Consider the following 16,908-nt stretch of genomic DNA (forward strand, 5'->3'; position numbering starts at 1 on the left):
TTGCTTTTTGGCTTCACTGGCACATACTGCACCAAGTTCTTACTAATGTGCTTCAAATTGCCTTCATTCTCAGGAGGAGAAGGCACACAGATTGCTCACTCTGACCGGTTGCTCTGGTGGATAGTCTTCTACATGGAATATCATGTCTTGCATCTCTAACTATGTATTATCTGTAGGGGCAGCAGAGACACCTTTACTTAGGAGGGGGGGGTTGGGGTCTAGCTTGGTGATGCCATGGCCTAGTTGAAAGTCAAAGACCAAAAAAGGGGTAACTACCTGCTGACAATAGCTGCCCTCCACCCCTCCTTATTTATAACTACATACGTAGCTTGCTACACTGTTTCTCTGAAGAATACTGTGACTGCTCTATTAGAGTATCTCGATCTTGATTGCTCTATTAGAGCATTGATGCTATTGAGCAGGGCTCTCAATGGCAGCTATAGATATATTTAGGAAGGCTAAGCACCTATATAATCTTTTACAGCCCCCTTATACCCCTCCCCCTTCTCTGCCACCCCTGATTATCTGCAGGTACTGAAAACATGTCAACACCTTGCACATCAGTATGCTCTATATGACATACTTTTGCTTGCCCCATAGTCAAGTGCTTTGGGGTTAAATGGGTATATACCACTCTTTCTAAATCCAGACACTATCATTGTGGGTATCATGGCATTGTTTCATACCCCATGTAAAAGAGGTGAAAAGGCGTACTTGGTGATTACTTTACCTTTGCACAAACCTATGCCAAGCATCATGCCAATTTTTTCTTTAATGATTATTATTCTATATTTATAGAACTTTACGTGGGCGAAATCAAAGGAAAAAGTGTACTTTAAATTTCATAAAGCACACTCTCAGCCGGCCAACCGCTTCATCGACCACAAAGAGTGCTGTATTGCTCCGCAAAAAGTGCTTTATTGAATGAATAAAGCACTCTTTGTGGGCAATAAAGCACAGTTACCCACGTGCTTAGTGTAGGCTAATAGCCTATGGGGCTCACGCCAGTACGACTAATCACCCAAGCCGGTGAAGGCTGATAGCCTCGCCGTGCTGGGTGATCAATTACCCCAGCCAATATGAGTTCTACGACTGCATTGCTTTTATAGACATACCTAAATGCTTCGATGATGGGTGGGAGAAGGTAACGTTGCTGTTACGTTTGTTAATGTAAACGGACAAGTCCTGGAGATATCACGGAAATACTTCCACCATATGACTAACAATAGAATCGATTGTGGGTTGCGAGCAAAACCTGCCAAAAGACACAATGGACGTCTACCATGCCAAACTATGGTGAACTACGTGTGAGTTACTTTGTTAAACTGGTTTGTGTGTGTTCAGGCTGCTAGTAGTTCATGCAATGCGTGTTAATTACGAGTTCTAGTGTATGGTGAAGCTACACTGACGAGTAGAAAGTTTCATAAATCATTTAAAGCATAGCCTTGCTCGTGCTATATGAAGAATAAAGTACTCAATGCTTGGCCTCGATGCTAATAAAGCACTTGGCTTCGCCTCGTGCTTTATTAGCATCTCAGCCGTGCGTCTCGTACTTGATTTTTCATATAACACTCACGGCTATGCTTTAACATATACGAAGATCACAAATACAACACAAACACAACACAAACCACATAATTATACAAAATATTAACTAACTTGTAGAGTCAATAATGGCGCCGTTCTCAAAACTTAAGCAACGCGTTCTTATTCTTGCCAGTAGCTCAATGCTAGGATTGCTCTAATCTAATAGACAACTTCTAAATAGTGCTTGTCCCATCGAAGAGCTAAATCAGAAGCAAGATCTTTTCAGTAAACAGGAGGCTTCAGAACCCATCAGATTGTCAACAGAAAAACAAAGCATGGTAAAATGGGCTCAACGAGCAGTAGCAGTGATAGAATACTTAGACTTCTTTTCACACTCAACTTTTAACAAAATCGATGCTGGTGTATGATTCAAACAGGACTGGACGTCAGTGTCACAGATACGAATATCAAATAACATCTCAGATTTAGGAGACCAAACATCATGGATACCGAGTATGGGGTGCCGTTTGTATCAAAATTATAACAATATAATAAGTATAAAAAACTAGGTTATATATACTTGCTGTACATGGTTTATACATATATACATTTTCATAAATAAATAATGACTCTTTTTTAATAAATAATTTACATTATTTAATATATAATGCTCAAATGACAAGATAATGACTAGCATCTTCTCTATTATGTGCCATTTGTTGTCCTGTTACACATTTTGGCACAAAACCTGAACTTTGAAATGCCATTTGTATCAAAATTTTGGTTTTTAATTACATAGCCAAAAAAGAAATGGAAAAATTTTCCTTGATATTGTTTACCCAAAAATGTGCAAGATTTCTATAGTACTTTTCATTATTTATTAAACCACGAACATTATTTGTTAAACCATTAAATTCTTTACTTAATGTACATTAGTATACCGTTAATCTTAACAAACCTTGCAATCAACATCTACAACAGGCTATACAGGGTTATACGAGGCTACACAGAGTTACATAGGGCTACATTGGGTTACATTAAAGCTACAAAGATTTATGATACTACACATGGTTACATGCGGCTACACTGGGTTACATTAAGCTACACTGGGTTACAGGATACTGCACAAGGTTGCATGAGGCTATACTGAGACATTACAGAGGTTACACTGGGTTACATGAGGCTATACACAAGCTTACATGAAGCTACACAGAGTTACCTGAGGCTACACAGGGTTACATGAGGTTATACGCAGTGTTACATAAGGATACATTGGTTTACATGAAGCTACACAAAGTTACATTGGGATAATTATATGAGGCTACATGAGGCTACACAAGGTTGCATGAGAGTGACAGAGTTACATGAGTATACAAAGGGTTACATGAGCTGCACAGAGTTGCATGATACTACATTGGAGCCTCATGTAACCTTTTGTAAACCCAATGTAGCATCATGTACTTCTGTGCAGCCTCATTTAACCCTGTGTAGCCTCATGTAACCCTGTGTAGCTTCATGTAACCCAATGTCTCCTCGTGTAACATTTGTCTAGCCTCAAGTAACCTAGTGTTACCTCATATAACCCAATATAGCCTCATGTAACTCTGTACAGCCTCATGTAACCCTTTGTAGCCTGCTGTAACCCTGTGTATTGCCCCATGTAACTCTGTATAGCCTCATGTAACCCTGTGTATTGCCTCATGCAATTCTATGTAGCCTCATGTAACTCTGTGTAGCCTTATGTAACCCAATTTCTCCTCATGTAACCATATCATGTCTAGCCTCAAGTAACCCAATGTAGCATCATGTAATCCAATGTAGTCTCATGTAACTCTGTGCAGCCTTGTGTTATCCTGTCTAGCCCTCATGTAACTCAGTGTAGCCTCATTTAACCCTGTGTAGCCTCCTGTGTATTGCCCGTGCCTCACGTAACTCTGTGTAGTTCCATGTAACCCTGTGTTTTGCCTTGTGTAACTCTGTGTAGTCTCATGTAACTCTGTGCAGCCTCATGTAACCCTTTGTAGCCTCACGTAACTCTGTGTAGCCTCGTGTAACACTTTGTAGCCTCATGTAACTCTGTGTAGCCTCATGTAACTCTGTGTAGCCTCATGTAACTCTGTGAGGCTGCACGGAACTACATGGGGCTACATTGGGTTACATGAGGCTACATTTGGTTACATGAAGCTAGACATGATATGGTTACATGAGAAGACATTGAGTTACATGAAGCTACACAGAGTTACATGAGGCAATACACAGGGTTACATGAGCTGCACAGAGTTGCATGATATTACGTTGGAGGCTACGTAGCCTCATGTAACCTTTTGTAAACCCAATGTAGCATCATGCACTTCTGTGCAGCCTCATGTAACCCTTTGTAGGCTCATGTAACTCAGTGTAGCCTTATTTAACCCTGTTTAGCCTCCTGTGTATTGCCTCATGTAACTCTGTATAGTCTCATGTAACCCTGTGTATTGCCTCATGTAACTCTGTATAGTCTCATGTAACCCTGTGTATTGCCTCATGTAACTCTGTGTAGTCTCATGTAACCCTGTGTATTGCCTCATGTAACTCTGTGTAGTCTCATGTAACCCAATGTCTCCTCATGTAATCATACCATGTCTAGCTTCACGTAACCAAATGTAACCTCATGTAACCAAAAGTAGCCTCATGTAACCCAATGTAGCCTCATGTAATTATGTGCAGCCTCATGTAACCCTTTGTAGCCTCATGTAACCCTTTGTAGCCTTATGTAACTCTGTGCAGCCTCATGTAACTCTGTGCATCCTCATGTAAGGTACATGAGGCTACATTGGGTTACATGAGGCATGAGGCTACAAAGTGTTGCATGAGGCAACACAGAGTTACATGAGGCTACGGAGGGTTATATGAGGCTGCACAGAGTTACATGAGGCAATACACAGGGTTACATGAGACTATACAGAGTTACATGAGGCAATACACAGGAGGCTACACAGGAGTTACATGAGGGCTAGACAGGGTTACATGAGGCTGCACAGAGTTACATGAGACTACATTGGATTACATGGCGCTACATTGGGTTACTTAGGCTAGACATGATATGGTTACATGAGGAGAAATTGGGTTACATGAGGCTACAAAGGGTTACATGAGGCTGTACAGAGTTACATGAGGCTACACTAGGTTTCATGAGGCTAGACAAGGTTACATAAGGAGACACTGGGTTACATGAGGCTACACAGAGTTACAGTACTGTAGTGTGGGGACATTCGTAAAATTTGTATGGGCGACTATACAAATTCATTCCCCGCTGTAGTGTGGGGACATTCGTAAAATTTGTATGGGCGACTATGAGACAAAAAATTTTAAACGGCAATATCTCAGCCAAGAAGGAAAATATCAAACTGTAACTAGCAGGTATGGCTATAAGACATTACAATAAGTACGTAAAAGCGATTTTCGGTTGATTTTCAAAACAACGCTAGATTCCTATTCTTTCAGCAAATTTATCACCATACCTGTTGGTTAAAGCTCGATATCTTCTGCCTTGGCTGAGATATTGCCGTTCAAAAAATTTCTCCCCATAGTCGCCCATACAAATTTTACGAACGTCCCCACACTACAGCAGCCATTTTTATGTCTGTGACGTAATTTTAGATAAGGCTCATTAGTCCACTTTTATACATAAAACTAAGTTGGCAATCAATATAAACAATTGACCAAGTTTTATCATCATTAGTTTAAAGGCTTGCACCATGCTAACATAATTAAAGTTGGTGCTTTGTACACCTTCTCCAGTGCTACAAATGGATGCCTTTGATATGCACATGCACGCATTATTACACAACAACTTTTCTTCCAATTTTTAATCCCATTAAAGATTTCAAATCAAAAAGGTGGATGTATCTGTATTACTACAAAAATGTTGGTGTTTGTACAAACTGTAAATTGTCTGGTGACTAGGCAACATCAAAGTTATGACGTATCCATGATTTTTGAAACTGCTTTTGGAAAGATGATAACCAAGGGCTATAGGTCCTAGTTACTACAGGATATACTAGAGTCCCATTCCTTTTCTTTATTCATCCATTATATTAGTTGCTATCAGAACCCATGCAATATAATGTTGATAGCAAGCACAACAGTACAGAGTAATACCAAGAGTTAATAATAGTGGAGGGGAGAGTGTCTAACGCTGTATAGGGCTGCATAAAATGAACGCGTGGGAGCTAAAGGGCTTCACCACGGATAATCTCGTGTTTAGTTGCATTCTCTACACTTGACAACTAGAACCAATCGTCACTTTTGTCAGGTCACATCAACGATGCTGCACAAATTCATGAACACTAGAATCGATATTTGGGAAGTGCTGATAGTGGTATTTGGTTCCAACATGGCAGACCAGGTAACACCGCATCGCGTCTTCGAATGACGGTTTTCCTACTTCCCATCGAGATGATGTTTCTTCTTCCACTAGAATCTGTTTTCCACTCTCACGGGTACCGCCACAATTTGATATCTTCGACTGAGAACCATGAACGGACGCCATTTTATAACACTCGCTTCTCACGTGAACTGCTATCGATACACTCTTTTCTGAATGAGTATTGCGCCGGCCGCGTAACCATAATTGAATGCGTTAACACGTCGCTTGTTAAGATTGCTGAAGCCCTTTAGCTCAAACGCGCTCATTTTATACAGCCCTATAGAGCGTTAGACACTCTCCCTTCCACTATTATTAACTCTTGGTAATACAAATAATAACAATGCAGTTTTACTTAGTTAACTAGTACACCAAAGCAGCAGTTATCGTTACTTCATAGAACTGATGAAAAGCCTTGCTCCATCTATAATGTTATGTTACAAGCAGGGGATATATAGCAATGTACAGTAATTTAATGCACACACTGATTGTTTATACACATACAATAGTTGGTCTAGCTGAGTGAGCCACCTGACCTATTTAAATCGTTTAATATATTTAATTATTTAGTAGAGAAGCCAATATTTTAGAGCCTAGCATGGGTGAACTCACAACTTTGCTCCACCATGAATTGGAAGATAATTTCCTGAGGTGTACAGTGTGAGAGGAGGAGCTTGCCTTCAAGGTTTAATTACACTGACTTGGTTTAGTGTGATACTTGCCATATATGACCAGCTGATCTGAGCAAAAACCCAGCTAGTTTGCATAAATTCCTTTTTAATACTTCTTTGTTGTCTAGGGGGAAAACCAGTGGGCTGTTAAATAGTGTTGCGAACCAGTATGGAAAAACCAGTTATTAACTGATATTGTCTAGGTCAAGCCAATTATTAGCTAAGAAGCCTTTACACTGGTTTTGCCCACCCACTTGGTAAACCATAAATTACCCCTGCTGACAAGTGTTAACATCATAACATAACCTCAAAGCATGTGTAAACATGTGATTGTAATAGCTGTTATTGTAAGGCAGGATGTTGATGGTCACTTTGGTACCACCCTAAGGCTTCCAACCGGCATGTTTAGTACCATAATGTCTGCAAATTTACAATCAGACAATAACCGGTCAATATCCAATTATTCACCTTCCAATAACCGGTTTTAGTAAACTCTGCAGGTTCACAGCACTACCGTTAAATAGAGGTGTACCGATAATCGGATCAGTTAAAATATCAGCCACCGATACAGTAATTTTTACCAATATCGGTATCAGTAAAGAACAGTAGGAGGACTGATATTGCTACCAATAATGCAGTAGTAATAGTTTATACATAAACGAATTATGTATTGGTTTTTTATGTGGCTGTTTAGTGCCAGTGACTTATCGTTTACTCTACTAAAAATGCTAGATTATGAGAAGCCATATAAACACAAGCAATTCTAGTGTTTGTTGTTGGAAAGCTTATTGCAGTTTTTACAAATGAAGCAGTTATATAGTACCTTTGTGTAAAAAAAAGAGGGATCACAGGATACCAAGAAAACTTGCTGTACCAGGCCATTGAAATGCGGAGTAATGCAAAAATCCATTTAAGGCTTCAGCAATGGAATGCATGTACACGTTGTTGTAGGATAGATAAATGTACACTTTTGGGTTTGCTTAAAACTGTAATAATGAAAATATCAGATCAACTATCGGTTATCAGCTTCTTTTGGTGGCATCAATATCGGACATCGGTTCATGCCGTATCGGTACACCTCTACTGTTAAAGTTTCAGCCTTACCTGTTGAAACACTTGGAGTAGAGAGTAGGAGCAGGAGAACTGTAGCCACTATACCACTATACAGAGTACATACAGTACTTAACCTATTATAATTAATGAGTACAACAGTATGGTTGTGACTTGGCTTAATACTTTCACCATGAACTGGCAAATCCATCAAGGTACTATATGGTTTTTACCCTACAACAAACAAGGAAAGTTTCACATTTTGTGGCTTCAAAGCAAATTGTGAAAATTTCTTGCTAAACTACTAGCTGCATTGTTAAAGTTTTACCCCGAATACACAAAACTTTCACTCAACGAAACTTCCCAGTTTATAGTAAATCAACCATGCTTACAAGCAAGTAGGCTGTTCAAGCTTAATATGCGCTTGATGGCACACAAATGAAACAAAGATACTCTTACTTTCCCCAATACAATGATATCGATTTTGCTGTTACTGCTAAATCATGCACAAGATTATTTTGGTAGCATGCATTGTAACCCAAAGTACTGATTGTAAAAACAGAAATACTGCTGTTGTGTTGTCTGGTCAGGTCAATAAAACCCATTCCAGGTAGTGGATGCTGACTGCATCAGACAGAAATGCAATACCAAGGAGCATACAAACACACCACATGTAATCCTATCGAAGTACCGTGCGTATTCCTGTACACTACAATTTCCACCCATTCTAAGTGAGTATACAGTATTAATCAGGACACTTGAAAATAAGTACACTTGCATAATCTGGACACCCAAAGTATCTCTTAGCATGTAAACTGACCTGAAAAATCAGGAAACCTTGATAGTCAGGGCACTTTTTGTCAGTCCCAATGTGTCCTTAATACACAGGTTTCACTGTACATGTCTCAATACACTTACATTAATTGTGTTGTGCTAGTTGGGTGGCTCTTAAACAACTGTCTTCCATGAGCACAGTAATACTTTTACAAGCATGTATTTCGGCTGTTCTTTATCCTTTTTCACAAACCTTGGTGTTGTCTACTTAGCAAAAAGTCCTGCAGTCTCTGATGTAGCTATACCTACCACATTTTCTGCAAAACATCATCAATGGCCAGCCTTCTTGACTAGTAAATTCCCAACTCTCTAGTTTCTGACTTTGTAATTTGTTACCATCTGTAGTTCCACCTTTTTTCAACATAAAATTGTAGACAGATTTCCTGAAGAGTACTACTGCATGGGTGGAGGAGCCTCACAAGTCATGTATCTCACAATTAAATTCACGGAGCTATGAAGTAAATGGCTCACATGATTATTAAAGCAGACTAGATTTGTGTAACCGACCACTCTAATGTGTTTGGAATTAGTTGGCCCTTCTCATAGCCCATAAAAGTCCATTTCATAAGTGTCACATGACTGTCAGTTCAATAGTCCTGGTGTTATTGAACCGACTTACGGTTGAGTAACCACTGCCTTAAACTTTTTAGTAGTTGTGCAGCCCAATATTATTATGTCAATACAATGTAGCACAAATCAGACTATGTATATATTTCATTTAAAGTGTTACAATCAAAGTGCAGATCTAGGGGAGTGCAGATCTAGGGGAGAGCAAATTGCTAGCCCTTTTTGCTTCACCTTGTCCTCCTTAATTTTTGGAATGCCATGCATTCATATCAAAACAGACAGGGACAGTCAGTATAGTATAACATTTATAATATTGTACCCACACAATATGTATAAGCACTTCTGCCCTTAAAAGCATCATCAGTTCTTTTAGCATAGTTGATTATGCCTACATACTTATTGTATAACATTTGCAATAATACTAGTTGATCACCTATGTATGTATATTCCACTAATGTAGATATTAATCAAGATAGTTGTCATCAGAGCAGTAATGGAAACACGTATGATAATATAACATACAAAGTGATAATGGTCACTGGTAACAACACTGTTAGGAATGATGACATGACTAATACTGGTAATCATAGCACAAGTGATATGGATATTTGCTACTACTCACTTGATAAAGCGTTAAGACATGTCAATAACAATAGCATCATTAATATAACTATTCCGTATGATACATTACTATCACCAGCTAACTTGGTGAACCTCAGCAACATCACAATAGCTGGTAATAGCATGTCTGAAATTGATTGTAACTATACTGGAGCTTTGGTGTGTAAGGGTTGCAATAATGTTATCATTAAAAATATCAGATGGATAAGATGTGGTTTCTTTAACATATCAACAACTGGATCTAATTCTCATAATAAAGCTCACCATCTGGATCCCATAGGTGGTTTATACTTTGATACTTGTACTAATCTAACAATTCAATGTTGTACATTTTTAACATCATTGGTTCAAATTTCTCAAGCATCAGAAACTGTTACCATTAGTAATGTTTACTATACAGATAATTATACAAACACTTATCCACAATCACATTATGAATACACTTATGGAGGCTTGTATGTTGAACAGTCTAACCGTATGGATCTAGTTATTAATATTATTGATTGTTCATTTACTAGCATGAAACCAAACAGTACAGCAATTCAACTGTTTGTAGTGAAGTCAAAAGACTCTGGAATGAATCGCATATTAATAAGTTCAACTAGTTTCACAGATAACATCAACAATCAACCTGTACCAAGTAACTATGGTAACAGCATGGTGTTTATTAACATTTCTTCAAGTCACACAAACGTTACATTGTCAGATGTGAGATTTCAATCAAATACTGTTGCTGATAATGGTAATATTTTGTCAATTGTAACAAATGAAGATAATTCTACTGTACAGCTGCTATCTTGTGTGTTCCTCAGCAACACTGCTTCCAATGTGGCAATGTTTGAGACTAAACATTTAACAATAATGAATTCAGTTTTCAAGTACAATAATGGAAAATCAAATCTGATTCTCTTAAAGTATCAAACATCCATCGTTACCAGCTATGAAGGATTAATGTTCTCATACAATACTGGTGGTCCAATGATGTCATTAAACAGTTACAATATTTCAGTTGATTTTCTTGAATCAAAACTTCAACACAACACTTTATCTTCTGGAAATGGTTTAGTAATGTTATCAGACTATCATAGTCTTGATGTTTTGCTTGCAGGCATAAAGTTTATATCTAATATAATACAAACTGATGGAAGTGCATTTTATTCTTATAGTCCAATAATGATGCCCACTAAATCAAATTCTTCAACACATATACGACCTACACATGAAGTTTTTATTCTAAACGTGGTGGTGTTTAGACAATCTGGAGGTGGTCATGGAGCAGGTATATATATATCGCATCCATCATGTGATTCTTGTGAGACCACTGATTCTTACACACTCAAAGAAAGCACATTTAATAATATCAATGACATCAACAGTGTAATCTTTTGTGGTATTTCTAATTCTGTGGTAATCTCAGACCTCCAGTTTGCTAATAATCTTGGTACAGCAGTTCACCTTGAGAATTCAAACTTAATAATTGATGGAGGATTGACCTTATTTAAAAACAACACTGCGGAACATGGTGCAGCATTGTATTTAGATTTGAATTCAAGGGTAATGTTTAATTCAAATTCTAAAGTCTCATTTATTGGCAATGAAGCACGAAGGTATGGAGGAGCTATATATTGTAGCGTATCAGTACATAATGGTTGCTATAAAAATCTCAGTGATATTTTACTAGTACAAAACACCACCAGTGACATCATTGAGTTCAATAATAATGTCGGTAGTGCTGGAGGAAATTCTGTGTATCTGAATGTGCCACAATCATGTGATGAAACTTTTCAGTCTGAATCAAACGTGACAAAGCATGCCTTAAGGGAAAAAATAGTCACTTCACCAAATAAACTAAGATTAGATCCCCCTGCGCGCCTGGTCAATGATACTAATGCAACAGTATCAAGTGACATGTACCCTACTTATTTAATCCCAAACATTATGCTAGGCCAAGACATCTCTATTTCAAGCTGTATATTAGGTTATAATAATAAGTCTGCGGGAACAGCACCATTTCTGATTTCTCACACTGAAAATACTCAGAGTTACTCCATTAATGGAAGCAGAGGATTATCAATTGGATGTCAACCTTCACAAGGAATTAGCAACCTTCAAATCACAAGCAAACAATCCCCTAGTCACAATATTTATAGCTATTATTCCAGATTAAATAGTGGGGATAACTATTCTGACAATGATTATACCGTAATTCAGCTACACTCTTTTTATGATACTGCTTATGAACTGAAACCAATTGTGGTGAATTTAAGAATAGAGATATCACCTTGTCATTCAGGATTCTACTACAGTGATGAAATGTGCGTATGTTACACTACAGATGATATTGTATCGTGTTCTGGTAGTACTGCTACAATCACAAGAGGTTACTGGTTTGGTGTTATTAGTGAACAACCTACTGTAGGAGTGTGTCCAGTAAATTATTGTGACTTTGATAAATGTGGTGAACCCTGTACCCTATTACCATCCCCAGATAAACAGTGTGGTGAACATAGGACAGGTACTGCTTGTGGGAATTGTAAAGATAGTTATGCTTTATCATTTGATTCAGTTGACTGTGTCAGCACTATAAACTGTACTACAGGACTAACAACTATGGTAGTTACAATGACATGTCTTTATTGGATATTTACTATTGTTGTGGTTTTTGCAATGATGTACTTCAAGGTTGGAATTGGATACTTATACGGTATCACATTCTATTACAGTGTAATAGATATCCTGTTAGGACAAGCTCTTCGTACTTCTGATGCCCTGTATAGGATGGTGACGATTGTGTCCAGCCTTGCCAGACTGACCCCACAATTTTTGGGTCAAATTTGTTTTGTAATAGGATTAAGTGGAATTGACCAGCAGTTTATCCATTACATACATCCACTAGCTCTTCTAGTGATTTTGCTACTCATCAGCATATCAGTTAGGTTCTCCCCAAGATTGTCACTGTTTGTCAGTAGAGGAGTAATCCATGTCATTTGCTTTCTGCTGCTACTATCGTACACTTCAATAGCATCAACTTCATTACTACTGATGAGGCCACTGAAATTTACTGAGGTGCACAAACTGTATACTTACCTATCACCTGATCTTGAGTACTTTCATGGTCGTCATTTGGCATATGGCTTAGTAGCTATTGCATGTGGCATAGTCATTGTAATTGGACTTCCACTTATATTGCTGTTGGAGCCATTTCTTAATCATAAAATAAACTTTACCAGGATTAAACCACTATTGGATCAGTTTCAAGGATACTACAAAGACAAATATCGTTACTTTGCCTCTTATTACATGATATGTCGTCTGGTGATGCTTATTATAGTTAATGCAAATATCACTAATGTTTTTGTTGTGTCATATTTGCAGCTAGTGGCAATTGTAATAATGACATTAATACATGTCATTGTGAGGCCATATGTTAGCAAGACCCTGAATGCTGTTGATGCTCTACTGCTGCTTACCATGATATTGGTTACCATACTGCAACCATTTGAGGCTTCAAATGGGCTAACTGCCAATACTATAACTGGGCTAGCCTTTACTTTAGTTGTGTTTCCATTGCTGATATTTTTACTCCTGGTTACACCATTTATGAATCGGCAACATATTAAAGAGTTTATCGTATTCTGTAAATCTACTGTGAAGTCAATCAAGAAGGATGAGCCAAGGAATAAGGATATTGAAATGCCTAATGTCAACCAACAATATGAAGTTACTGTGGATGATGCACTGAGGAAAGCTACAGCTACGACAATTGCGTAAGTTTTGTTTTACAAAATTTATGCGCTATGCAATATTATTATTATAAAGAACTTTGTGTGTGCATTCAAGATCAAACAAAGAGTGTATTATGGTTTCTGTAAAGTATAGTTAGGTGTAAAGTGTAGTTTAAAGACCACCAACTGTAGATACCTCAGTTGATGAAACTTCAAAGTTTAATAGTTTAAAATACAATGCATCAGCAGTTTGTTGCCAACAGCCCACAGGCGGTGCCATCATAATACCAGAACTCAGTTATCAGCAGTTAAGTTACCAGAAAAATTGCTAATAAAAAGATATAGGACCACTGACCAGAGCAACCCATTAATAAGTGCCAAGTTAGCACGATTTGACTGAAAAACTGCATAAATAATTGAAACATTCCTGCTTGCACTATACAAACATGAAGCACTTGACCTCGATGCTAATGTAGCACTCAGTTTCCCTCATGCTATAGTAGTATCTCAGCCACATGCCTTGTCCTTTATTTTCCATGTAGTACTCATAGCAATGCTATAAATACAATGTAGCCAGCATAGGAAGTGGAGAAGGGGGGCCATGCCCCCCCACTTTTATGGGACACTGTTTGCAAGAAAAGATCGAGATACTTCAATAGAACAGTCAGAATCTGGATACTCTAATAGAGCAGTCACAGTATCCAGAGAAGCAGTGTAGCAAGCTACTTTGCTATGTATGTGTAGTTATAAATAAGGAGATATAATTGGTGGAGAGCAGCTATTGTCAGCAGGCAGTGACCTTTATTTAACTTTTTTTTGTCTTCACCTTACAGCTGGCCTGGCCCCTGGCCCCCTCACTCTTTGGCCTGCTCCACCGCCCTTGGTAGCTAGTCAGTTTGTATTCACCTAAACCATAATGTTTTAGTTGCACATTAAATATTTGGTAATGAGTACCTTGATGTATGCCAGAAAAATGAGTAATTATACTGTAGATATTTTCATACGTACATGCATACATTGATTCACATTGTTAACATAGCAATATGGTTGTTACCATAAGAGCACACATGTCATTTCATTGTAGTAACTAACTTTTATGAAGGTCAGTGCAATATAAACAGACTATAGGAAATGTATCTACTATTTTGTAATAATCCATACAATGTCAAAATGTATTTAGAACCGTGCAAGAGGATCAACCAAATCCAGTGCAAGGACGTCAACCAAGTCCAGTAAAGTTCCGTGAATCTTTGCTAGAGTTGGGCATAGACTGATACCAAACATCACTGTGAGCAGCTGGACATTTTGGATAGTGTGTTATATGCATACATGTAGTTGTGTAGTTGTTTAGTATTTCCATTTTTCTTTTGCATTTTGTACTAGAATAACTTTTCCTGTAAAATTCTGCCTTTTAATTTCTCTTAGATTGCATTTGTATCTGTGTGACAGTATACTAGTCAACATTTCTTGATGCATATGATTTTCATAATGCTGCAGTCAATGGAAGGCTTGTGCATGTTGTACTGATACGTTTAGGTATGATGTACAGAAAATCATACGTTTAGGTATGATGTACAGAAAATCAGTGGCAATTTGTTCTGCAAGAAATTTAAAAAGCATAATGCATGGTAAATTAATACAGCAAGCAAAAGTTCAAATGCATTGCTGATGTAGGCTCCACACACACACACGTGTCAAGCCCATCTGGCAATGATAGCATATCCTGGACTCAGTATGCTACATGTGAAAGCTTTAATGCCACGTAAGGTTACCTTGATAATGAGACATTCATCCACAAGAGCATTCAAATTGTGTTCTTACGACTGGGTTGATCACTACAGACATTGGAATGACGAGTCAAATCTCCTTGCCATCCTTTGCAATGAAAAGAATGGCCACATCCACAATTAGGCCTGAGTCAAACATGCTCTAAATTTTGCTAAAATACTTTCAGGTAGGGCTGGGCGGTATTGGAGTTTCGCTTCACGATATATCGTGCAGAAATATATCACGATATTACTATTTATCGCGGTTATTAAAGATGACTGCTATATTAGAGTAGCTGACTGCTTTATTAGGGTATCTCGATTTTAGCTGACTGTTCTATTAGAGTATCTCGATCTTTGTAAAAAAAATTGACTAGCTAGTACTAGGTCCTTGTTTGCAGTAGTACCACGTGATTATTTGAGGTGCATTATAACAACCTTAAGGGCTTAATAAGCTGTCATAAACACTAAAAATCGTAATAATATCGATATCGTGATATTATCGTTTCACCGAAATCTACGCGACACAGATATCGTTTCATTGCAATACCGCGGTATTACTATAATACCGAGAAACCGCCCAGCCCTACTTTCAGGAATTCCCAAAATTTTCACCCATTATGCTTGCATTATGCTCTAAGTTAATAATATTTTTTTACAGTAATCTGAACATTTTAATCAGTGAATGCTCTATTAGAATATTTCACTTTTTCCATAAAAGTATTATTATTAACACTTTACAGTGACCAGCACTGAAGGTCTACAGGAACATGTGCTGCAGCCTTAGGATTACCTAACCTAATTTCAAGGACTTAGACTTAATGACTTATACAGTAGCTAGAAAGGTGTAACAGAAAAGGGACCAAAGTAAGGAAAAAAATCCCTCCAATCCCAGGATTCAAACTGCAGGTCACCCAATATCTAGTTGGGGCCATTCTAAGGAGTTATGCTCAATTATAGGTGACATAAATTTTTTCCGCTGACTGTTCTATCAGGAAATTATTATTATTATTATTATTTTTATTATTGGGGGTACAGGTAAGGAGGCAAAGCCTGTAAAAACCTGATCTAAACAAACAAACTACTACAAAAATAACTATACAATATCATATTGGTAATCATAATAAAATCTATCTAGGTGTGTCTTAAACAAATTGGTTGAATGAACATTAACTGAGTCATATGGGAGTCCATTCCAATCATTTATAATTCTTACTGAATAAAAGTGACGGCGTGGCAAGCAGGTAGCATGTGGTTTGTAGATCTTTAAATCATGACCTCTTGTTATAGAAGATGATCGAAGGGTAAATAAGGATGAGCTATCCATGTCCAGCATGTTATGAAATAGTCTGTATGTGTAGATTAAGTCCCCTCTACGACGTCGATATCTGAGAGATGGTAAGTTTAGGTGGTTTAATCTGTCAACATATTGCAAGTCTTTAATTTCGCTCACTAACTTGGTAGCTCTTCTTTGAATTTTTTCAACTGACTGCTGATCAAGTATGAACTGCGGACCCCATATAATATTTCCATATTCTAATATGGGACGAACAAAGGATTTGTACAGTTGGAGTAACACGTTGGTGTTCAAGTACTCAAACGATTTATTAATCACAGCTAGTATACGATTAGCTCTTGCAGTTACTATAGCAGTATGGTTATGAAACTTCAGAGAAGAGTCAACGAAATAGCAATCTATTTTCAAGAAATTAAGCTCCACATGTGACTGAATTTGACAAAAC

At 37.7% G+C, this 16,908-nt stretch overlaps 2 protein-coding genes across 2 annotated transcripts in view; both read left to right on the forward strand.

Moving 5' to 3' along the window:
• Positions 1-16,908, forward strand: part of LOC136261181 (uncharacterized) — a 156,029-nt gene that overhangs the window by 38,474 nt on the left and 100,647 nt on the right. The window lies entirely within an intron of this gene.
• Positions 9,519-14,950, forward strand: LOC136262522 (uncharacterized). The gene is made up of 2 exons (XM_066056823.1): positions 9,519-13,442; positions 14,581-14,950. The coding sequence occupies exons 1-2, from the start codon at positions 9,586-9,588 to the stop codon at positions 14,672-14,674; spliced, it is 3,951 nt and encodes a 1,316-aa protein (XP_065912895.1). The 5' UTR covers positions 9,519-9,585; the 3' UTR covers positions 14,675-14,950.

This window comes from Dysidea avara, chromosome 7 (genome assembly GCF_963678975.1).
Source record: "Dysidea avara chromosome 7, odDysAvar1.4, whole genome shotgun sequence".
Taxonomy (NCBI): Eukaryota; Metazoa; Porifera; class Demospongiae; order Dictyoceratida; family Dysideidae; genus Dysidea; species Dysidea avara.

What these genes read in the sequence shown, in the direction of transcription:
- LOC136262522 (XM_066056823.1), top strand. Translation starts at nt 9,586, where the DNA reads ATGGTCACTGGTAACAACACTGTTAGGAATGATGACATGACTAATACT. An exon ending in GCTACAGCTACGACAATTGC is followed by an intron (nt 13,443 to 14,580) that starts GTAAGTTTTGTT and finishes AAATGTATTTAG; the next exon opens with AACCGTGCAAGAGGATCAAC.